The sequence below is a fragment of the Budorcas taxicolor genome, chromosome 1, assembly GCF_023091745.1.
Source record: "Budorcas taxicolor isolate Tak-1 chromosome 1, Takin1.1, whole genome shotgun sequence".
In the NCBI taxonomy this organism is placed as follows: domain Eukaryota; kingdom Metazoa; phylum Chordata; class Mammalia; order Artiodactyla; family Bovidae; genus Budorcas; species Budorcas taxicolor.
This window is the reverse complement of record NC_068910.1, coordinates 44,212,600-44,240,261: the sequence shown is the minus strand read 5'-3', so window position 1 is coordinate 44,240,261 and position 27,662 is coordinate 44,212,600. Positions and strand designations below refer to the sequence as shown.

At 44.0% G+C, this 27,662-nt stretch overlaps 2 protein-coding genes and 1 non-coding gene across 3 annotated transcripts; 1 reads left to right on the top strand and 2 right to left on the bottom strand.

Moving 5' to 3' along the window:
* Positions 1 to 13,313, bottom strand: LOC128051789 (zinc finger protein 852-like). Its single transcript, XM_052644440.1, has 4 exons — positions 12,816 to 13,313; positions 10,470 to 10,760; positions 3,647 to 3,890; positions 1 to 1,454 (listed from the first exon to the last, which is right to left on the bottom strand). The coding sequence occupies exons 1-4, from the start codon at positions 13,311 to 13,313 to the stop codon at positions 1 to 3; spliced, it is 2,487 nt and encodes an 828-aa protein (XP_052500400.1).
* Positions 4,335 to 4,407, bottom strand: TRNAG-UCC (transfer RNA glycine (anticodon UCC)). Its single transcript has one exon. It is a non-coding gene; the product is annotated as a tRNA-Gly (tRNA).
* On the top strand, positions 13,199 to 27,151 carry ZKSCAN7 (zinc finger with KRAB and SCAN domains 7). The gene is given in 6 exon segments (XM_052661219.1): positions 13,199 to 13,297; positions 14,776 to 15,318; positions 21,105 to 21,276; positions 22,738 to 22,829; positions 23,132 to 23,255; positions 25,052 to 27,151. Coding segments are annotated over 5 exon segments (2,295 nt in total). The 5' UTR covers positions 13,199 to 13,297; positions 14,776 to 14,895; the 3' UTR covers positions 26,536 to 27,151.
* Positions 27,152 to 27,662: the final 511 nt, after the last annotated feature.

The window sequence follows — 27,662 nt, the reverse complement described above, 5'->3', positions numbered from 1 at the left end:
TTAAGAAACAGACCGAGCCAGACCTGAGTGCTTCTCTCCAGCGTGAGTTCGCTGGTGGTGATTGAAAGTAGAACGCTGACTAAAGGCTTTCCCACACTCAATACATTCATAGGGCTTCTCTCCAGTATGAACTCTTTGGTGCACGGTGAGTTGTGAGCTATCACGAAAGGCTTTCTCACAATCTTTGCATTTATAGGGCTTCTCCCCAGTATGGGTTCTCTGATGTACCCTAAGGCTAGAATTATGAGTGAAGACCTTTCCACACTCATTACATTCATAAGGTTTCTCACCAGTGTGAATTCGCTGATGAATAATGAGGTAAGAGTTTTGATTGAAGGATTTTCCACAATCATTGCATGTATAGGGCTTTTCACCGGTGTGAAGTCGCTGATGTCGAGTGAGACATTTACTCAGACTGAATGCCTTACCACACACATTACATTCAAAAGGTTTTTCTCCAGTATGAATTCGCTCATGGTCAGCAAGTTGAGAAATCTGACTGAAGGCTTTCACACATTTGCTACATTTGTATGGTTTTTTCCCGGTATGGAGACTCTGATGTCGAGTAAGACATTTACTCTGACTGAAGGCCTTGCCACATTCATTACACTCATAAGGCTTCTCCCCAGTGTGGATTCTCTGATGGTCAATAAGATTTCTGTTAGAACAGAAAGCTTTCCCACACTCCTCACACTTGTAAGGTTTCTTACCAGTGTGAAGTACCTGATGGCGGATAAGGCTTTTACTCCGACTAAACAGTGCTCCACACTCTTTGCATCCATATGGTTTTTCCCCAGTATGAGTTCTCTGGTGGTCAAAGAGTTTGGAACTTTCATTGAAAGCTTTTGCACATTCATTACATTTATATGGTTTCTCCCCAGTATGAAGTCTCTGGTGTTGAATGAGATGGGAGCTGTGGCGATAGGTCTTTCCGCAATCACTGCATTCATAAGGTTTTTCCCCTGTATGGATTCTGAGGTGGACAATGAGCTGAGAGGTCTGCCTAAAGGTCTTGCCACACTCAGTACACTCATATGGTTTTTCTCCAGTGTGGATTCTCTGATGCCCAATGAGGTGTGAACTCCAATTAAAAACTTTGCCACATTCATCACACTGATATAATTTCTGTCCCTTCAGAACTCCCTGATGTTTTGAGAGACCGGAGGACAGATCTGGATGTCCCCCAAGTTTCTTATACTCATCACATCGATCCTTTGTGGATTTCTTTTTATCCTCCTGTGTTATCTCTAAGAAATCACTTTCTAGTCTGGTTCCTTCTTCATCTGAGGGTTGAACTTTTAGTTTTTCTAAAGCTTCCTCACAGGCAGTCCCAGCTTCTGGTCCTCCAAGAATCAGTCTACAAAGTATGCCTGAGGTCCTGTCAGCTGACTTTGACTCTTCAGAAATGTCCTGCTTCGGAGACAACTGTGAACTTGCCATCCTGTTTTCACCTGCTGCCAAAAGACAGAAGAAAACAATTGTCACTCACTTCTTGTCCTGTTGAGGAAATGAACTGTCAGGAGTCTATGTAGCTTAAAAAAAAATTCACATTGAGGGTACAGAATAAGGAGACACATTGAGAACAGGAGGGAAAAAGCAAAGCTATCAGGACAGAGGGATGTGGAGCCAGCACAGCCAGGTGAGCAGACCAATTGAAAGGCAAGAGACCAGACTGTAAAGAACAGTGTGATCTCCCGGAAGTCACTTAGATGTGGGTCTCCTTAGTAAAATTATGATCTCTCGGGTCCACTCCAACCATGACACTGTAAGGCTCCACAGTTCACAGCAAAGATGTCGAGGAGAGTGGTGGTAAATACTTTAAACTAAATATGAAAAACATGTAGGCAAACATGAGAGTTGAAGGGAATGTGTGTTACGAGGGCATGATCAGGAAAAAGTGCACAAAAAGGAGTGATTCTGGTATGAAAGAATAGTAACAATATTTGGAGAAGCTATGGGTTCAAAAAGGCTGGGAAAATGTACTGAAGGAGAGAGTGAAAGTGAAAGTGAAGTGGCTCAGTCGTGTCCGACTCTTTGGGATCCCATGGACTGTAGCCTACCAGGCTCCTCCCTCCAAGGGATTCTCCTGGCAAGAGTACTGGAATGGGTTGCCATTTCCTTCTCCAGGGGATTTTCCTGACCCAGGGATCGAACCAGGGTCTCCCACATTCCAGGTAGACACTTTAACCTCTGAGCCACAAGGAGAGAGAAGAGCTCTAAAATTGGCGACGTCCTAGTCTCTGGAGCACTGGGCTAGGAGGTGTCAGTAGGTACTCCTATGAAACTTAACAAAGGCAATAATTTGAAATACAAATCAAAGTACATGTTTTGTAGCTTGATAACCTGGAATCATAATGAGACTGAACAGCTGAGTATTTGCTTTTGAATTCTGGAATTTAATATAAAAGCTGGGAAAGGCAGAGCATTCATGGTCATAGGTAAACACAAAAATATTGATTCCTTTCAATCACATCTTAACCAGGCTACAAGCTATCATATCATCTCAGCATATGGAAAATGAAAGGTATCTGGTCCTTTAATTCTAAGCCCACCCTCTCCAGAGTAGGTTACTGTCCTAGACCAGTCAACCCCAGAACCTCCTCTGACAACAGCCCCTTTCAGGAAGCAGCCCTGCCCTAGTCTTTCTGAAGGGGAAGCTGAGAAAACCATGTTTTGTGCAAAGCAACCCAGATCATCCCAGGATGGACAAGGACCAAGACTAGGTGACTGGACCAGGGCCAAGCACCAGACCCAAGTGCAGCTTATAGAGTAGTCATCAGCTCTGGGTGACCTGGAACAAAGTTCTGCCCAAAGAAATATGATATTTAATGGCTGAACCACCAATGGAGTCCCTTTCTACATAAATTCTGAACTGAAAGTAGGACAAAATGAAGGAAATTACAAGTAGTAGCTCAAGTTGAAATGATGCATGGAGAGAAGAAATCCATCAGGAACCCCAGGAAATAGAACATATGAGGAAATAGGAAGTCTAATGAAGAAAGAGCTTGGAAGGGGACAAAAGATTCAGAGTAAAGAGAATGGCCATCAATGAGAATAGAAAAACAGATACACAGGACACAGCTGTCTTACAACACTGCCGTAAAAATCCTTTTACTTCTGCTGCTGGGTTGGAAAGATTCCTTGGCGCAGGGAAAGGCTACCCACTCCAGCATTCTGGCCTAGAGAATTCCATGGACTGTATAGTCCATGGGGTCACAAAGAGTTGGACATGACTGAGCAACTTTCACTGTCACTTTTCTGCTGCTGAGGCTCCCAAGTCCTCACAAAGCTTTGTTTCCCAAAGCCTGGCCTAGCTGGTGAGTCTGTTCAGGGTTTCTAACCCTTCAGTCTTATTCTAAGTAACTTAGCTCATGACTTCTGGTAATTGAATGGCTCTCTATTCCTTCCAACTACAAACTCAACTAAACCAGCTCACTTCAATTAATAAGGAAGTACAGAGAACCGTCTGAGCCACCAGGGAAGTCACAGAGAATGTTAATAGCTATCAAAGTGAGTGATGATGTAGAGAGATTCATTATACTATTTTCTCCATTCTCTTTATATTTTCATAATTAAAAGAATAAGAACATAGCAAAGAAAATGTAAAGAAGGTAGACTCTAAGTTATTAGGGAGCAGAGTCATTACCCAATGGGGCCAGGCTGCAGCAATTTTCCAGCATGATGTTCCAGTACAGGGCTCTCTGGCTGAGCGCTGTACCTTTCCACTTCTTCAGAGCATAGTTCACAGACAGAAACTCCAACTCTGCAGCCTCCTGGAATGACAAGCTTCTACTGCTCAGGGACATTCGCAGCCTGAGGGGCAGAGTCAACAAGGGTACCAAGACAGGGTTGAGACCCTGGGGCCAAAGGGGTGGCGGGACAGAAAGAAGCTGGGAGGACACATTAATAAAAGGACATGTTCAGGGTAAGATAACAGTCCATGAACTCAGTGGATGGGACCAAGTCCAGGGGAAGCAGTTAGGAAGAGAAGTCACAGGAGCAGACTCTGAATGGGCCAGAGCCCTGGAGGTGAGGTCGTGCTATTCCTGGGCCACAGACTTGGAACCCAGGAAGCTCACCTGGGGTCTGACCATATGGAAAATTCACTGGAAATTCAAGGATTCCAGCACAATGGAAAAAAAAAAACCTTGAAAAATAAAATTAAGTTGAAGAACTCATACTTCACAATTTCAAAACTTACTTGACAAAACAGTACTGATCAGGACTGTGTGATACACACATGGATCAGTGAAATAGGTAAGAGTCCAGAAGTAAACATCTACAGTTAACTTTTTTTTTTTTCCGGCTGTACTGCATAGCATGTAGGATCTTAGTTCCCCAACAGGGATTGAACCTGTGTCCTCTGCATTGGAAGGACAGAGTCTTAACCACTAGACCACTAGGGGAGTCTCCTAAGGTCAACTTACTTTTAAAATATATTTTAAATTTATGTATGTATTTTATTTGGCTGCACTGGGTCCTAGTTGCAGCATGTAGGATCCAGTTCCCTGACTAGGGATCAAACCCGGGCCCCCTGTATTGGGGGCATCGAGTCCCAGACACTGGCTGCTGATGCTAAGTCGCTCCAGTCGTGTCCGACTCTGTGCAACCCCATAGACAGCAGCCCGCCAGGCTCCCCCGTCCCTGGGATTCTCCAGGCAAGAACAGTGGAGTGGGCTGCCATTTCCTTCTCCAATGCAGGAAAGTGAAAAGTGAAAGTGAAGTCGCTGAGTCGTGTCCAACTCAGCGACCCCATGGACTGCAGCCCACCAGGCTCCTCCGTCCTTGGGATTTTCCAGGCAAGAGTACTGGAGTGGGTTGCCACTGCCTTCTCCGCCCAGACACTGGACCACCAGCAAAATCCCCGTCAACTTATTTTTTATTGAAGTCCCAAGACCACTCAAAAGGGAAAGAAGATACTTTTCAACAAATGGTGCTGGAACAACTGGATATACACATTCGAAAAATGAGGTTACACCTTTACCTCTGTCCATATATAAAAATTATATGGACAGTAGGCTTTGGCACCTGTTGCAAATTAGCCCCACTGCTCTGTGTATCAAATCATACATGACAGCTAGCTTCCCCTGAGAGCATGGAACCCTCCAACTTCCACCACTTTTAAGCACATTTTTAAAAAATCACTATCCTCATCCATGATTAAAACAGAGACCATCATCTCCTACATTTGCTACAAACCAATACCTAGTCAATGTCTCCGGGACTCAGTGAGTGCTGGGAGGACTGTCAGCTGAAATGGCAAGAAGGCTCACATGGGAATGCTTGTCACCACCCAGATAAAAGAAACTGCAGTGCTGTTACAGGGTCATGGAGAGTCAAGTGAAGAACTACTTTAGGATCGCGCATGATGAGGAAGTTGAAGTTCTGGCAGAGAAATGAAGCTTTGCTGTGAAAGAAAAAGGCAGGGCCTTCGCCAGATAAATTTGCACAACAGACTGGGGAAGAGAAAGATGTTCAGGTGAAGAGAAATCCAGGAGTAAGACTCAAGACAATGAACTGGAGACCAGAGAGAAGTATTGTGAAGAAACATACCAGCAGGAAATATAAAGCACTGACATATCTTAGTGAAATAAGCACCAAACGTAAGCCTCCAAGCTGACCTGTTGTGAAGCAGCTGCTACAGAAATGTCCAAGGAGGTCAGTGAAGTATTTGAAAGAGATAATGCCAAAGACCAGCAGAAAAATGACGGCAACTGCCTGCGAATATGGCAAAAGGACACAGTCCTTTGAGCCCAGCCTCTGAAACCACGAACATGGATAAAAGCTAATGACTGCTTCTGCCACGAGAGGACAAAGCAAGAAGGCCATCTATGAACCAGGAAGCAGGTTCTCACCAGACACCTAATCTGCCAGCACCTTGACAGTGGACTTTCCAGTCTCTAGAACTATGAGAAATAAATTTCTGTTGTTCATAAGGCATCCAGTCTATGGCATTCTGTTACAGCAGCCCAACCAGATTAAGACTTTGAGAAAGAGCTTTCTTTAAATTTCTATTTATCAAAGTCCCAGAGTTAAGCCTGGCCTGGCTAACACATCTCTTTGTGAACCAATCACTGTGACGAGGTGATAAAACGCTCTGATGGGTCACATCTGAGTCAGTATCTGCCACTAGAATATCCTGGAAGGGGAACTGAATGCATCAAAACCTCAGGAGCACATGGACTGAGAGTAGAGACAGTAGTTCTCCCCAAGCTGAGGTATTATAATCAAAAGAAAGGGGCCTATGTACCAGACAGAAAGAAAACAGACATTGCTACCAAACCAACTTGGGTCCACTTGCTCTGATGCAGTAAAGCCAATGTACTAAAGCAGCATTAAAAAAAAAAAAAAAAGCTAATGACCTCCTGGGCCTTTCAAAGTCTGAATGAAAGCCTCACAGCACAGTAAATAAAGATGGAGGCCAGTGAGCTGAAACTGCCCAATTAAATTCAGGTATTCTAATGCCTCTGGGTTCCTCCCAGATCCCATTCAGCTTTTGAGGACAGAAGAAAACATCAACTTGTTAAGATGACACCATAAATGTGAGCCCCCAGACTGGAGGGCAACCTGAGATGGATCAGGCCTCTTCTCCCCAGCTTCATCCCTTCACTCAGTTTCATTCCTAAATGAAAATGGCCTGGAAAAGAACCAGGGAAATCCCTGGGCAGTTTTCAGGAATATTTTCTTCTTTCTGTCATTTGGCTTTAATACAAAGTAATTCTGACTTCCTTTTAAAACCCTCTTAAATAAGTAGTCTCTTATTCTTGTGTTTCTCCTGCTGGTGAGAGGGTGTGTGCTGTATTTAGTCGCTCAGTCGTGTCCAACTCTTTGCGATCCCATGGACTGCAGCCTGCCAAGTTCCTCTGTCCATGGGCATTCCCCAGGCAAGAAGACTGGAATGGACTGCCATTCCCTTCTCCAGGGGCTCTTCCCAACCCAAGGATCAAACTCAGGTCTCCTGCAGTACAGGCAGATTCTTTACCAACTGAGCCAGCAGGGAAGCCCCCAGTGAGAGGGTACATAAGGTTTATTTTATACACTGATAATATGCAAACTAGTTTCTAAGACAATTAGAAACTAAAGCAAGACTGCTTCTAGTACACATTTAAATGTTAAAATTTTATTTATACCGATTTAGAAATGAACTCAATCTAGTGCCCAAAATTTGATTTCTCAATACCACTTCTACAAAAAATGAAACCAAGAATCCTTGCAGAAATTATTGACTCCAGGGCTGGAGAGGTGAAAATATAAGACGAGTATCTTGTGGTGCCTAAAAATCAGGGAAAGACACAAAAAAGGATGGGAACGTGTAAGAGGAAATAGGAGCCAACTCGAAAGATGCCCAATGGCTAAAGGTAGAATAATTAATGCCACAAAATAAATAACAGCACAGCTCAATATACTCCCCAAATAAACACCCAACATCACACACTGATGTAACTGATATAACTAAGTAAATAAACAAGCGGGAGAGGAGGCACAACTCTTCCTCACAAAGGATTCCAGTTAATAAATGTAGAAGAAAAACACACGAAATGAAAAGCTCCTAGGAGAACATCACAATAACAACTGCTGTAGGCAAGAGTCCACCAAGAAATGGTAATTAGTAGGAAAAGCATATTTCTATGCAAAGTCTCAAAGTGTCTACCTCAAAATAATTGCTAATTACAAAGGAAAGACAGTAACTTTACAATCATTAATCCTTGGCAGAAATACTGGATCAAGAGTAATATCACCAGTAAGAAGCCATATGGATGTCAACCTCAATCTAAGCAGGAGAACATCTAACAAAACCAAATCGAGAGGGTCAGTCTAAAATTACAAATATAAAATACTTCAAAAGTGTCGAGATTGTAAAAATCAAGTAAAACTGAGGAGCTGTCACAGACTGAAAGGGAGCTAGGAGACATGACAATTAGATGGAATGAGGGATTCTAGACTGGGTTCTGAAACAGGAAAAGAACATTAGCTAGCCAATCAGGAGCTCTAGATAAATCAGTAGTTTAATTACTAGTACTGGACCACTGGAAATGTCTCAAGTTTGATGACTGTCCTATGGTTATGCATGACATTGCCTTTAGGTATACCAGGTAAAGATACAAGGGAACTCTACAAAATTCTGACAGTCTCTGTGAGTCTACAATTATTCAAAATAAAAAGGTTTTCAAACTGAGGTTTGAGTTGTTACTGTGTTTACTTCTATTTAGAAATAGTAATGTCTATATACTAAGAATTAACTTGGCAATAAGGGTACTGAATAGAGGCTACCCAGGTGGCACAGTGGTAAAGAGCCACCTACCAGTGCAGTAGATGTGGGTGATCCCTGGGTTGGGAAGATCCCCTGGAGGAGGAAATGGCAACCTACTCCATTACTGTTGCCTGGAAAATTCCATGGACAGGGGAGCCTGGCAGGCTAGAGTAGGACACGACTGAGCTGCAGGCACGCGCGCGCGCACACACACACACACACACACACACCACACAAATAATTACTGAGCACCTACTACCTTCTTAGACACTATGGTCTCCGCAGTGAATAAAGCAGACAAAATGCACTAACTTAAGTAGCTTATAAGAAGACAGACAATAAGATAAAGACAGTGTCAGGTGCTATGTAGCAAAATAAAACAAGGAAGAAGGCTAAAAGGCCTAAAATCAGGCAAGGGAAAGTATAAGCTCAAAATTCTATCTAGGGAACTCCTTGGTGGTTCAGTGGTTAGGATTTGGCACTTTTACTCCTGAGGGCACAGTTTTGATCCCTGGTTGAGGAACTACGATCTTGCTAGCTGCACACAGGGACCAAAAAGAAAAAAAAATCAGTCTAGAGCACATAATGACTCATTTGAGGGACCTTTTTCAGACTGTTTCCAATATTAAAAACACTGAAGATTATAAAGTAATGAATTATATTCTATTACATCTCCTGTATTTTTGCTCTGGAGCATGACATCACAGAATGCTCACATACTAACATTCCTGGATACCAGGAGTCACAGAACTGTGGCAGTTACCATTTTTCAGTTTTTATCAGTTTCCCTTACTTGTAAGTACACATAGAGATTTATCTTCAAAACAGTCCCACAGTCTTTTTGGCTAACTTTTTGAACCAAAAGCTGTCTGCCTTTCTTCAGCATTAAGAAACAGATGTCAAAGAAGTCTCATTTGTCAGTTCCTGAATGTGCACAGATATTTATGTGTGTAACAAGGGGAAATTCCCTGAAATCCTTGAGCAAATTACTTACTTGCAAAATAAGAGACCTAACATTAAGGAGTTTTTAGTTTAGAACTGAGGCAGGCTGGGACTTGGGACCCTTTGTTGCAGTGCTTGCACCTGAACAAACGTTTCCTCCAGCAAGGAAATACAAAGAACCTATAAGGGTCTAAAAATAACTGCGCATATTTGCATGTGGGGCTTATTATGAACGATAAGCTACAAAAAGACCAAAAACCCAACTGCCACTTCTGAGGAGCTGGAAGCAAAAGCAAAGTATTGCCCAAGCACCCCTGCACACAGCATCACCAAGAAGGTAGATAGACCACCTAAGTCACCCCTCCAGCCAGATCCCTGGAAGCACTTCTACCCTCATTCTCTGTAAGGAACCACCCTCACCCGATAGGAAACAAACAAAGGAACCTGTTAACTTGTTTTCACTCCCTCCTGCTGCCACATAAATTCCAGTAAAGCCTTGACTGAATTTCAACTTTTATTAAGGAGACCAAGAACTCCAGTTGGTAACAAAAGTCCAAACAATTTGAAAAAGAGCAGTGTTCTTTTCCTTGCCATTACTCTTAACTTAGTAAGGAGAACATTTTCTTATTTCTTAGGTCTATGTAAGTCAGAAGACATTAGAGTGGTTTTAGGTTAGTGCTGTTACTTGTGTTTAAAAACTGCATTTTACACATACTACCCTCTCTTTATTTTGAAAACAGACATAATCACCCTAATGAAGCTTTTGGTATTTTTCTGCACAAGTGTCACTTGCTTAATTTACAGCTTCATGCAATATCTACTATAGGAAACTGCAAACAAAATGTTTAATTACAGCTGCACATATGTGACTCAGTGGCGTCGTAATGCTGGCAACAATTTTAACCAATATATTAAATGCATTCCAGAAACTGAAGACATCATTTTCAGAAAGCAACAGTATGAAGGTACTTAATATCACTGAATTATACACTTCAAATGGTTAAAATGGCAACATTTACCATGATACATGAAAATTTATTACAACTGTTTTGCTATAATACCAAAAAATTAATAGTGCCTGTTTTTTAATAAAAAATATATACTCGTGTAAGAGTTTGCGAAATCATGCACAAATTTTAAAGAGGCAGGAAGACTTCAATTAACGGATTGTGATTACTCTTCCTTTTCTTAGGGTCACCCGACTCACCTAGTTATCTGTGATGAATACGTTTTGTTTGCATAACTGGCAGAGGAGATAAAATTCAGAAACAATTACTTCAAATTCGCGCCCCGGACGCCAGGAGCAGCGAAGAACCTGGGCTGGTTGATCTCCAAAGCCAGATCCTTGCCAGGGCGCAGCCTCCAGGCCGATCCTCACCCGCCACTCCCCGGGGAACTCCGCACCCGCACAGTAGCCCCCACTGCCTCCACTGTCGCCCCGCTCACCAGCTCCAGAGGCCGCAAAACTCTCAGTGCCCTGACTGCTCGACCCACCACACTCCACACTCTTCCAGCCCGGCTCTTCGCCGCTCCGTAGCGCGCATGCGCATCGCCCCTGCAGGCCTCTCTAGGAAGTTGGGAGGGCCAACTTCTCGGTTTCTCCCGGGCCCCAGTGCCCTGCTTGGAAGGCCTCTTGAGCTCAGCCCAGAGGCTTGTCGCCACAACCCCCCACCTAACCCACTGGACGCCTGCCTTCTGTTCCTCCCACAGTGAAACGCCTTCCCACCACAACTAGAGAAAGCCCTCGTGCATCAACGAAGACCCATAACGTCGCCTACTTTTGAGGACGGGGATACTAAAATTCCTTACGGCTAGTTGGACAATAGGGAGAGACCCAAAAAGGAGCCGAGCCCTGATACTCCAAGGAGCTTGTAAATTATCTATATATGAGGCCTCCATGATGTCTCCATCTGTTATTGGAGGTTTGCCACGGTTAAGCCTAGTCTTTCCTGAGACGATCTAGCAGATTACTCTGTGCTCCAAAAACACCAGTGTTCCATACACTGATGCATCTACAGAGTGAGCATGTAGAACTTCATTACTGAGTGGATGTTTCCTAATTTCTCAGAAGAGGCTTTCTGGAGGGCCAGGCTGGCTCTCCCGGGAGGTGGGAGAAGCATTGTTTTCTCTATCTTTTCTATTAGTGTCTGGACCAAGGTTGTCCCCAACGGCTGCTCACCTGAAATGTGTTGAGCCTGTTCCCCTGTCGTCCTAATTCCCTGTCATTTCTGGCTTCCCTCTATTACCCAGAAACTGATGGAGTCTGGGAAGAGTATAAGTGAAAGTGAAGTCGCTCAGTCGTGTCCGACTTTTTGCGACCCCATGCACTGTAGCTTACCAGTCTCCTCCGTCCATGGAAGTTTACAGCAAGTATACTGGAGTGGTTTGCCATTTCCTTTTCCAGGGGATCTTCCTGACCCAGGGATTGAACTCAGGTCTCCCACATTGCAGGCAGATGCTTTACCATCTGAGCCACCAGTGATAACAAGAAGAAAAGTCTGATACTTCTCTAAGTACCTTTTAGAGTTACAAGTTACAAAGGGCTTGTTTTTCAGTCATTGGCATTAAATTTACTGATAGGAATGCACAATAAAGTTTGGAGAGTAAAGCTATAGTGAAAATGTCTCTGTGAAAACATCAGTTGTGTACTGTAATACCTTGTGTTTGCACTTTGCTTCTTGGACTATGATCAGTTCAGTTCAGTTGCTCTATCATGTCCAACTCTTTGCAACTCCCCGGACTACAGCATGCTAGGTTTCCCTGTCCATTACCAACTCCCAGAACTTGCTCAAACTCATGTCCATTGAGTCGGTGATGCCAGGCAACCATCTCGTCCTCTGTTGTGTCCTCCCGCTCCTGCCTTCAAGCTTTCCCAGCATCAGGGTCTTTTCCATTGAGTGGGCTCTTCACATCAGGTGGCCAAAGGATTCGAGCTTCAGCTTCAGGATCAGTCCTTACAATGAGCATTCACGTCTGATATGATAAGTGCTACAATTCTTCTTTAGAAGAAACACCACCTCCAAAAGCTTTAATATATCACTGTATCCCTGAGTCCAGAAGTCCAGGAGAACCCCTGTCTTCCCAGAATCCACCCTGAGGCCGTTTTGTGACCATCAGTGACCCTCTTCAGAACAGGGCCTGATGCCACTAGCAGGAAGAAATCTGAGAGAAATTAAAGAATGAGGAATGAATGAGGGTGAGAGAGAGAGAGACAGGATCTTAAAACAGAATAAAGAGGAGAAAAGGGGGGGTCTATCGACCTGAATTCAAAGTCTTCCGTGCCCTTTCCAGCCAGTAAACTGTAACCCAGGTAGCAGGACATTTGCCGAGGCTCAGAATCCTGATCTGCAAACTGATTCTTTCCTACAAGCAGATATGAAGATGTAATTGATGCCCAAATTTCCTTCCCTCCAAATCCCTGAGTATAAATGACAAAGTCCAGACTAAGTAGACTCCTTCCCTGCTTAAAAACCTTTCCGCAGCAGTCTGGATGAAGGACACATTTCTTAGAGGTTAGCCCAGGTTCTGTGCTGGACAAAGGGGCAAATCCGGTGTGCGTCAGGGTCCCCCAGACTCAGAACACGTGAGCCTACTAACGCCTCAGTTGAAACCCCGGCCCCACCCCCGACCCCGTCGCTGTGCGTGGTTCTTCCACCAAAGTGCAACCAGCTCTCTGGCTGCGGGGGCGCGCGTGCCCAGCTTCTCGATCGAGACTTCCGGGATCCCACGGGTGGGGGGGGCGGAAGTGGGGCTTCTCTTGCTTCCGGCTCGGCCATTGTTTTCGCTTCTGCTGGCCACTACGGTGTCTGGCGCTCGGGGGTCGCCGCCGTGGTGCCCCGGTGAGCGGGCCTTGGACTGGGAGGGAAGTGTTACCAGGGCCAGGGCCACTGGGCTGGGGCTGCTCGGCCGGAACTGCGGCCGCCCACTGCCCAGGTTGGCGACGGCGGCCCGAGCCACTCTTCTCCGCCGTGGGCGGCAGCGCGGTCCCGGTGACGCTCAGAAGGCGCCAGATGTAGAGCAGCCTCTTTGTCCCAGTGCCTTGACCAGCTGTGCCTGGCACAGAGCCCGGCACCTGCGGGCACAGCGATGAGCAGACGTGGCCAGGTGAGCGGCGCAGCATAAGCCTGGTTGAACGCGCTTGTAGTTAGACGTTTCCCCGGCCTTGCGCCGGGAAACGACAGTACGAAGCTCAGAAGTGGGTCAGACCTAGTCGGAGTTTAAACGTGAAGTATGACTTTTATGAAGGAGACATAAAAGTCCAGATAAGAGGTTGAACGTTCGGAGCTGTAAGGGAAGTAGGAAAGTGGCCTTAACTTTCTTTGTGTGTGGGATCTTAGAGCAGAGTCACAAATTTTTACGTCTGTCTTTTCTTTTTAAAGAAGTCGAGGCCTGGAGAGAGTTAGTTTACTCAGGTTACCAAGATGCCTGGTGACTTTGGAAGTGTAGCACAGATGCCCTAATTAACACCACGGTGCTGATTTTCAGAATTTTATAATATGTAAACTGATAAAAGTTGCCCCAGCCCCAATTTCAGTATCATTCATTCGTTTCCCAGGTATGTGCCTCAGTATCCCAAATACACGCACATGTACAAAGGTGACAGGGAACCAGCTCTGCCCTTTGAATCCTCAGAAAGTGGAGGTGGCAGCAGTGTAAGTCATAAACACAGTGTAAAAAGTGTTCTAGCAGAGGTGTGAATGAAAAAGGTGCTGTGGGTTCACTGAGGCAGTCATCACACTTAACTCCTGGAGAGATAAGCAAAGCTTGCAATGGGAGGTGGGATGAGTGGAAAAGGGTCTGATATTTCTGACTCCATTGTGTTCCTTTCCTTTTGTGGCCATCCAGTTTGGGGGGTGTGAGTGGTGAGTTATGGATAAAATAGTTAAAATACAGTGTGTTTGAAGTACAGAGAGGTAGGCTCCCAGCTCCCCTTCCTGGATGAGGCAATCAGGAATGCCTTTAGGAGAAAATGGCATTTGATATGGATCATGCTAGATGAATAGGTGTTTGTCAAAAGTTTCAGAAGAAGAAAAATCCAAAGAGACGGTATGTGTGGCTTATAGCTGTTTCTGGAGCTTTAGTCCCTACCTTTCGTTATGGTTATCTCTGTCACAGAAGAGTAGAAGACTTTTGAGCAAGCATTTCCAACATAGGTTTATTTGTAAATTTAAAAATTTACTGTTCTACAATGCACATTGTAACACAGCTACTAAATAGTTAAATAACAACTTACTATTTTTTAAACACATCTTTTGGATTATCCTGCACATCCCATATTTGGAGATCATTGCAGTATTTCAGTTTGGGTACCTGGGGAAAGTGGTAGGGTGGGTGGCCAGAATAGAGGCCTCAGACTAGGTTGTGAATGCTGGGCATAGAATTTAAGTTTTATCTTGTAGTTAGGTGATGGAAACCACTGAAACTTTAAAAAAGGAAGTCACTTGGAGAGATGCTTAGAGAATCTGCCTTGGTTGTGTTCTTTTTTTATCCTCATGAAGGTTTGCCTTTTAACTGGAGGGTCTGTCATCAGCCTGAGGCTGAACACTCTGGGGAATGTGATTTCTCTCTTGATGTTTCTGTAGGTGACACTCCCATCATCCTACATCCTCAATTCTGACAACAGCTTCTGAGACCTGAATTACAGACCATCATTTTAATTGGACATAAACTGCAAGTGCAGCAAGCCTCTCTTTGGTGTCTCAATGGCTACCCAAGGCAGGGGAACTTCAGGCCTCTTCCCCAGGGGTGCTGTTCTCCAGAGACAGGAAGGCTGCCTGACTGTGAAACAGGAGCCGGGGAGCCTGACCTGGGGCCACGGCTGCAGTCTCCAAAAGAATCACCCTCCTGTCTGTGAAATTTTCAGGCTGCACTTTAGGCAGTTATGTTATCATGAGATGTCTGGGCCACAGGAGGCACTGAGCCGGCTCCGGGAGCTGTGCCGCTGGTGGTTGATGCCAGAGGTGCATACCAAGGAGCAGATCCTGGAGCTGCTGGTGCTGGAGCAATTCCTGAGCATCCTGCCTGGGGAACTCCGGACCTGGGTGCAGATGCATCACCCTGAGAGTGGTGAGGAGGCTGTGGCTGTGGTGGAGGACTTCCAGAGACACATCAGTGGACCAGGAGAGGTGAGCAACTGAATCTAGGTTGGCATCTGGAACTGTTCTCTACTACTTGGGGTAGCCTAGGAATAGGCGTTCTCCATTCCATAGTCTCTAAACTGGTTTCCCTTTAGGATTCCTAAGCCAGTGCCCGCCACCCCCCCAACCTGTTTTTACAAAGGGTTTTGTGCTCCCAGCCTTAAAAGTACAGGGCCCAGCCAAGTTCTGTGAATTACTTTGTGAAATACCATGTTGTAAACCTAGCTTAAGCCTCGAGCACCACACACTGCTCCTGACACAGAGAGGATCTGCACACTGGTTAGAATAGGGAAGCATGTCAGCGAGAAGTAGCCCTGAAGATGTGCTGATAATATGATCCCTCATTTGAGAAGTTTCTCATTACTTCCTTGGACTTCTAAGAGTTAATGGGCTCTTTTCCTGCTTTTCAGGTTCCTTATGAGATGTGACAGGTCTGGGCTTCAGCATCATTTTTTTCCTTTATAGCTTTCCAAACCCAACTGGCATCTTTCTGCTTCTTGAATTCTAATTTTGATTTTACCTATTTTCTAGAATTCTTTCAAGTTTTAAGCCAAGGTAATGCAAGTGAAAGGAAAGCTTGGAGAAGTCACCAGTGTCATAACAGTGTGAAGGCTGACTGCTAGGATCATAGAGCTAACTAGCTCAGTGACCATGTGTATCGGTCACAGTTCAGCCAGAGAAACAAAACCAGTAGGAAATTATATATTGGGTTGGCCAAAAAAGTTTGTTTGGGTTTTACCATAAGATGTTATGGAAAAACCCAAATGAACTTTTTAGTCAACCCAGTGTATGTCTGTTGCTAGAAAGTGACTTATATCACTATGGGACCTTGTGAGTCTAGTCAAGAATTTGCAAGACAGGTTGTCAGAAAGTTAGGCTAGAACTGTGACTCACAGGTTGAAGCAGCTTCCACAGAAAGAATTCCTTCTTCATGGAACTTTCAGTTCTGATTTTAAGACCTTGCTACTGTTTAAATCAAGCCCATCCAGACTTATCTAAGATAACCTCCTTTACTTAAACTGATTATGAGTGAAAACTCATACTTTATACACTTGTATAAAGTATCTTCACAGTAACACCTAGATTAGAGCTAAATTGACATCAAAAGACGATCACACTGGATAATCAGTTCTTCCTGATGAGTCTTCAATTGCTTCTCTTGTAACTGAGCATGATGGATTAGGATCCCCTCTACATTTCCTCCTTTGTGCTTTACCAGGGAAAACCAGTATGTGAAATTTCCCAGGTACCCAGTACAGCATTCTATTCAGTGCTTTTTTGAAAATGATTATATATCTGAGCCTAGGAAATCAATTCCAGTTGATTGGAGTCCTAGGATTAGACCTTTTCCTGAAAGTCTAAACGCTTTGACAGTTTCAAATCCATTGTTGGATCATTATTTCCTTGGGTATACAAGTAAGTGAAAATTACTCAGTTGTGTTCATCTCTTTGTGTCCCCATGTACTGTAGCCCCCCAGGCTTCTCTGTTCTTGGAATTATCCAGGCAAGAATACTGAAGTGGGTTCCATTCTCTTCTCCAGAGGATCTTCCTGACCCAGGGATTGAACTCAGGTCTCCTGCATTGCAGGTGGATTCTTTACCTACTGAGCCACCAGGGAAGCCCATAAACAAGTAAACACAGGAATAAGTTAATTATCAGCAGAGTCTAGAGGAGAACTTGGCCCAACCATAGTCAAGGACAAGTGATTGTGGAAATGTTTAGAGTGGCATTTAGTGAGGAGTGTAGAAAGATTTCCCTATCTTCTGCCTTTTACTTAAGCATAAGAGAATGTCCCCTCCATTAAAACTGTCACTTGGGACTTCCCTGGTCATCTATAGATGCCCTGCTTTCAATGCATGGGGCCCAGGTTCAACCCCTGGACAGGGAAATGGGTCCCACACGCCGTAACTAAGAATTTGCATGTCACAACTAAAAGATGCCTCATGCAGCCAGATAAATAAATAATAATTTTTTAATTAAAAAAAAAATACTGTCTTTTATCCAGGGAACCTCAGAAAAAAGGCGACTGAGTCACAAACCCAAGAGAATGACTAACAGTTGACAGGGCCGCTGAACACTCATGGGGCTCTAACCTAGAAGTGAGATATTTGGACTCCATTTCTTACTCTGCCGCTGTTGTCAGTTTAAGTTTTTCAACATGGAAACATGAGAACAGGGCTGTCTCACCTAGTCTGAACTCAGAAAGTGTTGGTTTTTTTTTTTGACTAAATGGAAAAAAAAAAAAATCACAGAGGCTTTTTCATGAAAGTTTGCCAGGAGAAGATGACAGGGTGTCATTTTGATCAGCAGGAGTGAGTGAGCATGTGCATGCGTGTACACTGGGGCCAGAGAGTATTGTAGGGACATCCCTGCTGGGTTGAGAATCACGCAGTTTACAAAATGCTTTATATCTGTTTTAATTTGTGTTCCTAGCAAGCTTCCAAATAGTAGCTCAAATAGTGATCATCTCCATTTGACAAGCGATGCAAGTACAGAGAGGTTAATTGGCTTATCTAAGATGATAGAGCTAGTGTGTGTGTTTGTGTTAATTGCTCAGTCGTGTCTGACTCTTTAAACATTCCCTTTGTCCATGTGTATGAGACCAGGATTTTCCAGTTCCTATATTCTAAGCCACTACCTTTCCCCTAATATGTTGCTGTGGAATGCTATCGGGATGAAAATTGGAATGGGGTTTCCATGGCCTGCAAAAAAAGGACCCCTATGAGTCCTAGGGAATGAATAGGAACTTTATCAGGATTTAATTATCAGTGAGTTACAAGGTTGTGTTATCACAGTGCAGTTAAGTTCTGTTTTCTGCCAGTACCCACAGCTGCTGTGTTTAAGAGTGCTAAGTCCCATTGATAAGAACCATCCAGTGGAGAGATGGGGAAGCACAGGCCCCAAGGAGCCTCTTGGACCTACCATTTCATTGGAGAGATACACACTAAAGGAGAGAGCCCCCTCACTTCTCAGCAGATGTAACCCAAGAGGGCAAATCCAGTGTACTTTGTTGAAGAAGTTATTCTCAGCTTATGCTATACTATGTACCTGCCAGAATGAGTGAGCTTATAAGTATGATTTATTTAAGATAACCAACAAGGACCTGCTATATAACACAAGGAACTGTACCCAATATTCTGTAACAACCTAAATGAGAAAAGAATTTGAGAGTGAATGTGTATAATATGTATCACTGAATTACTTTGCTGTACACCTGAAACTAACATGGCATTGCAAATCAACTATATTTCAGGTTTTTAAAAATGTGATTTATTTAGATATTTTAGGTTTTCTGCTCTAAATGCTGGTAAAAGTAGTAACCGTGAGATTACGAGGAACTGATTTGATGACAACAAGCAAGGGTTACAAATAAAAGGTCTGTACTGAGATAGTCTCAGGGTCTCTAAAGATTGGTGTTAACTGATCCCATTTCACTTTTTTTTTTAATTCTTTTTTTTTCCTATTTGACTTCTTAAATAAATTTTTGGAGAGAGGTAGTATATACTGAAAACCAAATTTTTTTTTTTAATTTATTTTGACTGCACTGGATCTTTGTTGCTGCTTGCAGGCTTTCTCTAGTTGCAGTGAGCAGAGGCCACTCTCTACTTGCAGTGCATGGGATTTTCATTGTGGTGACTTATTTTGTTGCAGAGCATGGGCTCTAGGCATGCAGGCTCAATAGTTGTGGCCCACAGGCTTACTTGCTTCAAGGCATGTGGAATCTTCTCAGAGCAGGGATCAAACCTGTGTCCCCTGCATTGCAAAGCAGATTCTTTACCACTAGACCACCACAGAAGTTCCTGAAAACCAAGTTTGCAGGTCAGTTCAGTCGCTCAGTCATGTCCAACTCTTTGCGACCCTGTGGACTGCAGCATGCCAGTCTTCCCTGTCCAATACCAACTCTCGGAGCTTGCTCAAACTCATGTCCATTGAGTCAGTGATGCCTTCCAACCATCTCATCTCATCCTCTGTCATCCCCTTCTCTTCCTGCCTTCATTCTTTCCCAGCATCAGGGTTTTTTCTAGTGAGTCAGTTCTTCCTGTCCATCACCATCTCCCGGAGTTCACGCACACTCACATCCATCGAGTCGGTGATGCCATCCAGCCATCTCATCCTCTGTTGTCCCCTTCTCCTCCTGCCCCCCATCCCTCCCAGCATCAGAGTCTCTTGCAATGAGTCAACTCTTCGCATGAGGTGGCCAAAGTATTGGAGTTTCAGCTTCAGCATCAGTCCTTCCAATGAATATTCAGGACTGATTTCCTTTAGGATGGACTGGTTGGATCTCCTTGCAGTCCAAGGGACCGTCAAGGGTCTTCTCCAACACCACAGTTCAGAAGTATCAATTCTTTGGTGCTCAGCTTTCTTTATAGTCCCAACTCTCACATCCATACATGACTACTGGAAAAACCAAAGCTTTGACTAGACAGACCTTTGTTGGCAAAGTAATGTCTCTGCTTTTTAATATGCTATCTAGGTTGGTAATAACTTCCCTTCCAAGGAGCAAGCATCTTTTAATTTCATGGCTGCAATCACCATCTGCAGTGATTTTGGAGCCCCCCAAAATAAAGTCTTTCACTGTTTACATTGTTTCCCCATCTATTTGGCGATGAAGTGATGGTCCCGGATACTATGATCTTAGTTTTCTGAATGTTGAATTTTCCCTAGACAGCATATTAAAAAGCAGAGACATTACTTTGCCAACAAAGGTCCAGCTAGTCAAAGCTAAGGTTTTTCCAGTAAGCATGTATGGATGTGAGAGTTGGACTATAAAGAAAACTGAGCACCAGAGAATTGATGCTTTTGAATTGTGGTGTTGAAGAAGACTCTTGAGAGTTCCTTGGACTGCAAGGACATCCAATCAGTCCATCCTAAGGGAAATCAGTCCTAAATATTCATTGGAAGGACTGATGCTGAAGCTGAAACTCCCAATACTTTGGCCACTTGATGTGAAAAACTGACTCACTGGAAAAGACCCTGATGCTGAGAAAGATTGAAGGCAGGAGGAGAAGGGGACAACAGCAAAATATTGAGAGGAAGGCATTCAGCATAATGCCACCACTGAGCTAAGCATTGTTCTAGGAATGTGTGATCAAGACAGAGTTCTCACCCCCAGAAAGCTTATATTTCACTGGCAGAGAAATAGACAATAAAGTAATAAGGCAATTAAAAATTAATATGTGCCATAGAAAATATTATCAGGTAATTTGAGAGAGAGAATTACTATCCTTGCTTTGTCAGCATGGTCCAGGATGGTCTCTCTGAAGACGAGATACTTTTGCTGAGAGAAGTTGGAAAAGCTAAGGTTTGTCAGCAGCTGTATTGGGATATTGCTCCAGGTGTCAGCCTTGGTAGCATAATTCATGCACATATGGGTACACACACCTATCACTTTTTACTTCCTTTGTACTTGTGATTGACCTATTCTGTAGGTTAAGGCCCTTGGGAGCATACAGAGTTACTGTCCTGACTCCTTTTTCTAGGTGGTTCTTCATGAGAACATGTGTGTCTGAAGCACTAGCCCAGAGTGGAAATAGTTCTATAATCTGGTCTTGAAGCTCCTGCCAAGAGGGGCAACAGAGGGATGGCAAGTAGGACTACAAGCTGTAGATCCTGCTTGGACAGTATTCTCCCACTTGGCTAACCTGGTAGGGCTAGAAGGACCCTCTGGCTCTTCTTTTCCTGGCTTCCTCTCTTGGGAGTGCTTCCTAGAGGTCTTGGGTTCTGTACCTTCATGAATGCTGTTTTGGACCCAATTTTATTTCCTTGTCTCTAGGTTTCAGCTCCAGGGCGGGAAAAGGAGATGCATTCTGAAGAGAAGACAGCATTGGGTGCAACACAGGAATCTCCTTCTACCTCACCCCACCGTGAGGGTTCAGCCCCTAGAGCCCACCTGGAGCCTCCTCGTGATCCCGGGGCACACCACCACCTCTCCAGTGGGCACTCTGGTACTCACCTCCCTGTCTCTGGCCTTCAGTCATTCTTCCTTGCTCTCCTTTGGAGTCTTCCTTTCCTTCATCTCCCATCTTCCACCCCATTGGCCCCTTATCACCCTGCCCTGTGTCTTTCTTCCCTGGTGACTTCATTCCTTTTGCTTATTCTCCAATCATTTATGTATTTAGTGCATTTTTATCAAGCACATCTCATGCAAAAACACTGTTGAGGACCAAAGAGATGTACTACATCATTGATACTTACAAAGAGCTTGTTGTCTAGTTGCCAGAGGGTCAGTCCTAAGTGGAAGAAAGGGCAACCTAATAAGATACATCTGAGTGATATCAGTCCCCAAGCATTTGGGGCCGTCACAGACCAGCCATGTGGGCATTGTAAACAGTGAGCAAAATCACTGTGGGTTGGAGTGGCTGGAGAATGTTTCGTGGCAGAGGGATTGAACAGTGAAAAATGGGGAAGGGATTAGAAGCGGGGAGAGAGGTGGTTGGTGCCAGAACAGAATGTAAAGCAAAGGCTTGCTAAGTTGGGAGTCTTGGACCACACTGAGGTACGATCAGGAGGGACTTATCTGGGAGCCTGGGTTCTGCTTGTGTAGGGCCTTTGGGTGGAGCCCGGGAAGATTTGTGGGGTGGGTGCAGTGTTAGAAAACTATTCCAGAAGTATTACGTAGCACATGAGCACTGGATAGAGTGAGGAGCCCAGTGGCTGGGAGCCTTAGGAGGAGGCTAGTGTCACAGAACAGAAGTGATTGCCTGAGTGGATTTGGGTGGAATGAAAAGTGATAGATGTGACAGACATTTGAAGGAAAAATCCATGAGACAATGGAGAGGAGGGGGGATTAGTAGGTTTTAGATGATGTTTGGAATCACTGAGGAAACTTGGGAAGTCAGGAAAAGAAGATGGAAACATGCATTTTAAACAGTGAACTTAAGGTCTTGTGGGACACCCAAATGAAATGTCCAGATAGGCAGCTGGAGGCTTGTGGTAGGGGTCTCAGAGAACGGAGAACTTCAGAGCAGCATTAGAGAATGGGAGCCATGAGATCTCTGAAAGAGGAAAGAGGATCACTCTGAGGCCTAAGTGCCTGCAGCATCCTTGATGAATGGGCAAATGAAGAAAGAGGCCCCACAGCCTAAGGGGCAGAGAGGTAGGGAGAGGGCAAGCAGGCTGCTGCTGGGGAAGCCACGGAGGAGAGAAGGTGGTCAGAAGTGTAGCTTCCTACCTAGCGTGGCAGAGAGAGGGCTGGAAGGAGCTGGCAGTTCTATTTGTCCAAGGACCTTCTGCATCTCCAGAGAAAGTTCACAGTTGACATGGATAACACCTTTATGGAATAGATGTGAGGGTCAATGTATGTGGAGCTGCTTGGATTCTCTTGAATCCATTTACTGGGATACAGACCTCCTCATTGGAAACAAGAGCAGGGCTGGTCCCACTAAGAGATTTCTTTCTTCCCTCAGCTCAGGGTGCTTCCCTGGTACCCGCCCTTCCCCAAGTGGGGAATGTAGGAGACCAAGCAGTAGCAACTGTGCTTCTAATGGTCAGGCCCCAGGTGAGCTTCCTGAGTTCCAAGTCTGTGACCCAGGAGTAGCAAGGCCTCATCTCCGGGGCTCTGGCCCATTCTGAGGCTGCACCTGTGGCCTCCCTGCCTAACTGCTTCCCCTGGAGCTCGTCTTGTCCCCTGAGTTCATGGACTGTATCTAACTTGTCCTTTTATTCATGTGTCCTCCTAGCTTCCTTCTGTCTCTCCATCCCTTTGGCCACCAGGTACCCAATTCTGTGCTCTTGGTAACGCTTATGATTTGGCCCCTTAGCCTGGGAATGTCGCTAAGCAGTAAAAGCTTGTCATTCCAGGAGGCTGCAGAGTTGGAGTTCCTATCTGTGAACTATTCTTAGAATTGGAAAGGTGCAGCACTCAGCCAGAGAGCCCTGTACCAGAACATCATGCTGGAAAACTGCCACAGCCTGGCCCCATTGGGTAATGACTCTGCTCCCCAATAATTTAGAGTCGGCGCTCTTTGCTGTGTTCTTATTCTTTTAAATTATGAAAATATAAAGACACTAAGTGGGGAGAATAATAAAGTGAATTTCTCTACATCAACACCCACTATAATTTTTGTTAACATTCTCTTTACTTCCTTATGACTTAAGCTGGGCTAGTTTAATTAGAATTTGTAGTTGGACAGAATAGAGAGCCACTCAATTACTGTCAGTCATGAGCTAAGTTACTTACAATAAAGCTGAAGGAATGGAAACCCTGAGCAGACTGACCAACCAGACTTTGGGAAAGAAAGCCTTGTAGAAGCCTAGAAGCCTTGCAGCAGAAGTGAAAGGGTTTTCATGCCATTGTCTTCAGATAGCAGCACCCTACATATATGTTTCCATTTGTCACTGATAACCATTCTCTTCACTCTGAATGTTTTTTGTTTCTCTGAGCTCCTTAATTAGCCTGTTTCCTCATCTGTTCTGGTTGCTGTGGCTCCTGATGGATTTTTTTCTCCATAGATCATTTCAACTTGAGCTTCTACTTCTAATTTCCTTTGTCTCCTACTTTCAGTTCATAATTAAATATCATCTTTGAGCAGAACTTTGTTCCAGGCTACCTGGAACTGGTGACTATTCTACAGATAAACTATACTTGGGTCTGGTGTTTGGTCCTGGTCCAGTCACCTGTTGTCCATCCTGGAATGAGCTGAGTTGCTTGGCGCAAAGCATGTTTGCCTTGGGTTCCCCTTCAGAAATAATGGGGCACAGCTGCTTCCAGGAAGTGGCTGTTGTCAGGGGAGGTTCTGGGGTTGACAGGTCTGAGACAGTAGCCTACTCTGAAGAGAATGGACTTAAAAGTCAAGGATTCAGACATCTGTAACTTGTACACACTAAAGTACTTGAAGATTTATAGCCCTGATGTCGATGTGAGTGAAAGGAACCAACATTTTTTGTATTAAACTATAACCATGATTGCTCTGCCTTCTCCCAACTATTATAGAATTTAAAAGCAAATATTTATTGCTTATTTTCCCATGATTCCTGATTATCAAGATACCAAAGACATGTTTGATTTATATTTCAAGTTATTGATGCCAGTCTTCATTTTCTGTATAGTACTGTAACTACCAGTCCAGTGTTCCAGGGACTAGGAGGTCCCCAGTTTTAGAGCTCTGCTCTCCCCTTAACACTTTTCCTCAGTGTTTCTCTACTTGTGGCTTCTCCACACCCTGTCCCTGTCCTATTACTCCAGAAGCACTCCTTTTTGTACAGTTTTTCCTGATTATACCCTTGTAATATACATTTCCCTTCAACTCTCATGTTTGCCCACATCATTTCTCATATTTGGTTTAGAGTATTTACCACCACTCCTCAACATCTTTACTGTGAACTGTGGAGCCATATAGTGTCATGGTTGGAGTGGACCCAAGAGTTCATCGTTTTACTAAGGAGACACCACATCTAAGTGACTTCTGGGAGATCACACTGTGCTTTACAGTCTGATCTCTTGCCTTTCAATTGGCCTGCCCCCCCCCGGCTGTGCTGGGTCCACACGCCTCTGTTCTGATAGCTCTGCTTCATCCCTCCTCTATGGACTAGCTTCCCCTCTTCGTTTTTCTGTCCATGAAGAAAAATTTGAGCCATTTCCCATTTTTCTCCTGTTCTCAATGTGTCTCCTCATTCCTTACCCTCAGTGTGAATTTTTAGTTAGCTAGATAGGCTCCTGATAGTTCGATTTCCCCAATAGGACAAGAAGTGAATGACAGTTGTTTTCTTCTGACTTGGCAGCAGATGAGAACAGGATGGTGCTTTCACAGTTGCCTCCAAAGCAGGAGATTTCTGAAGAACTGAAGTCATCTGACAGGATCTTTGAAGAACTGAAGTCATCTGACAGGATCTTAGGGGTGTTCTGTGGAGTGATTCCTGCAGGACAAGAAGCTGGGACTGCCAGTAAAGAGGCTTTAGAGAATCTAGAATATCAACCCTCAGATGAAGAAGGAACCAGACTGGAAAGTGATTTCTTAGAAATAACAGAGGAGGATAAAAAGAAATCCACAGAGGATCAATATGATGAGTATAAGGAACTTGGGGGACATCTAGATCTGTCCTCTGGTCTCTCAGAACATCAGGAAGTTCTGAAGGGACAGAAATTGTATCACTGTGATGAATGTGGTAAAGCTTTTAATCGGAGTTCACACCTCATTGGGCATCAGAGAATCCACACTGGAGAGAAACCATATGAGTGTTCTGAATGTGGCAAGACCTTCAGGCAGACCTCTCAGCTCGTTGTCCACCTCAGAATCCATACAGGGGAAAAACCTTATGAATGCAGTGATTGTGGAAAGACCTATCGCCACAGCTCCCATCTCATTCAACACCAGAGACTCCATTATGGGGAGAAACCATATAAATGTAATGAATGTGCAAAAGCTTTCACCCAGAGTTCCCAACTCATTGACCACCAGAGAACTCATAGTGGGGAGAAGCCATATGAATGCAACAAGTGTGGGGAGGCCTTCATTCGAAATAAAAGCCTTATCCGCCATCAGGTACTTCACACTGGTAAGAAGCCTTACGAGTGTGATGATTGTGGGAAAGCTTTCTGTTCTAACAGAAATCTTATTGACCATCAGAGAATCCACACTGGGGAGAAGCCTTATGAGTGTAATGAATGTGGCAAGGCCTTCAGTCAGAGTAAATGTCTTATTCGACATCAGAGCCTCCACACTGGGGAAAAACCATACAAATGCAGTGAGTGTGGGAAAGCCTTCAATCAGAACTCTCAACTTGCTGACCACGAACGAATTCATACTGGAGAAAAACCTTTTGAATGTAATGAGTGTGGTAAGGCATTCAGTCTGAGTAAATGTCTCATTCGACATCAGCGACTTCATACTGGTGAAAAGCCATATAAATGCAAAGAGTGTGGAAAATCCTTTAATCAAAATTCACATCTTATTATTCATCAGAGAATACACACTGGTGAAAAACCTTATGAATGTAATGAATGTGGAAAGGTCTTCAGTTACAGCTCCAGTCTTATGGTACATCAGAGAACCCATACTGGGGAAAAACCCTATAAATGCAAAGATTGTGAGAAAGCTTTTAGTGACAGTTCACAGCTCGTTGTACACCAGAGAGTTCATACTGGAGAGAAACCCTATGAATGTATCGAGTGTGGGAAAGCCTTCAGTCAGCGTTCTACTTTCAATCACCACCAGCGAACTCATACTGGAGAGAAGCCCTCAGGTCTGGCTCGATCTGTTTCTTAAGACATAATTCTCTAAGACAGCAAGGAACTTTGGTTCAGGTTTCTATATAAGGAGCATGTTCATTCTGTTCTCTGCTTTCAACCACTGATCAAAGTGGACCATCCATCCCTAAAGGTTCTCTGCCAGTCACAGTGGTGGGAGAGGGAATAACAATGCCGTCCTTCCCAACTACTGTTTAAAAATCTATCTCATTTCTTATTCATTCATCCCCAAATCAGAATGTGTGTTTCTCTAGGACAGAGATATTTCCTTTTTCTGTTTCATTTCCTCCCTTTTACCATTTATATAAAGTCATTCTCTAAGATACTGATTCATTTCTTGGTTATGGCCCTCTTTATGTGCTATTTATTACTTCTTTATCTACTTTTTAAACTCCTACTCTAATATGGTCCCTCACCACTTAAGTTCCCTGTCTAGAAAGTCTTTTTTTTTTTTCATTTCCTTTGCTAATCTGTGTCCTACAGAACCTGCCAGATCCAACTCATCTTGAAAGACTGTCTTCAAATACTTCTCCATTCATGTTAAACTTCTTTTCATTGGACTTCAGTACTTTGAGTTAGCTGGTGTATGTACAACTGTTGTTAAATGACCTTGTAAATTATTCTCAACCTACTATATATGTGTGTACGTTCATGCCAACATATTATAGACTCTTTGAGGTTGGATATAGTATTTCTTTAAGTACATTGATAATGATTTTCATATGGTGGTAGTTTAATAAATACCTTTTTAAAACTCAGCTTTCTAACTGAACCATTCTTAAATTGGGCACAATCTCCACTCCCCCTGGCCTCCCACCAGACTAGAAGCTTCTAAATATAGATCTTATATCTTCATAGAATATCACATACAAAGCCCTCATCAATTTCTGCATGAGTCTCATTACTGCTATCTCGTTGGTTTCTGATAAATTTTCTATTGGGTTTAGGAAGTTTCCTTCTATTCTTATTTTTAGAAGCAGTGATATAATGTAGTAGTTAAGTGCATAGATTTTTTTTTTTTTGGCCACAGCACAAGATGTGGGACCTTAGTTCCGCAGCCAGGGATCAAACATGTGTCCCCTGCACCAGTGGACCACCAGGTAAGTACCATGAGCATAGATTTTTGTGCTTGGTATTCTAGGTTCA

What these genes read in the sequence shown, in the direction of transcription:
- LOC128051789 (XM_052644440.1), bottom strand. Translation starts at nt 13,313, where the DNA reads ATGCTGCGCCGCTCACCTGGCCACGTCTGCTCATCGCTGTGCCCGCAG. An exon ending in GTCCGGGGCGCGAATTTGAA is followed by an intron (nt 3,891 to 10,469) that starts GTAATTGTTTCT and finishes GTGTCCTCCCAG; the next exon opens with CTTCTTTCTGTCCCGCCACC. An exon ending in CTGCAGCCTGGCCCCATTGG is followed by an intron (nt 1,455 to 3,646) that starts GTAATGACTCTG and finishes GTCTTTTGGCAG; the next exon opens with CAGGTGAAAACAGGATGGCA.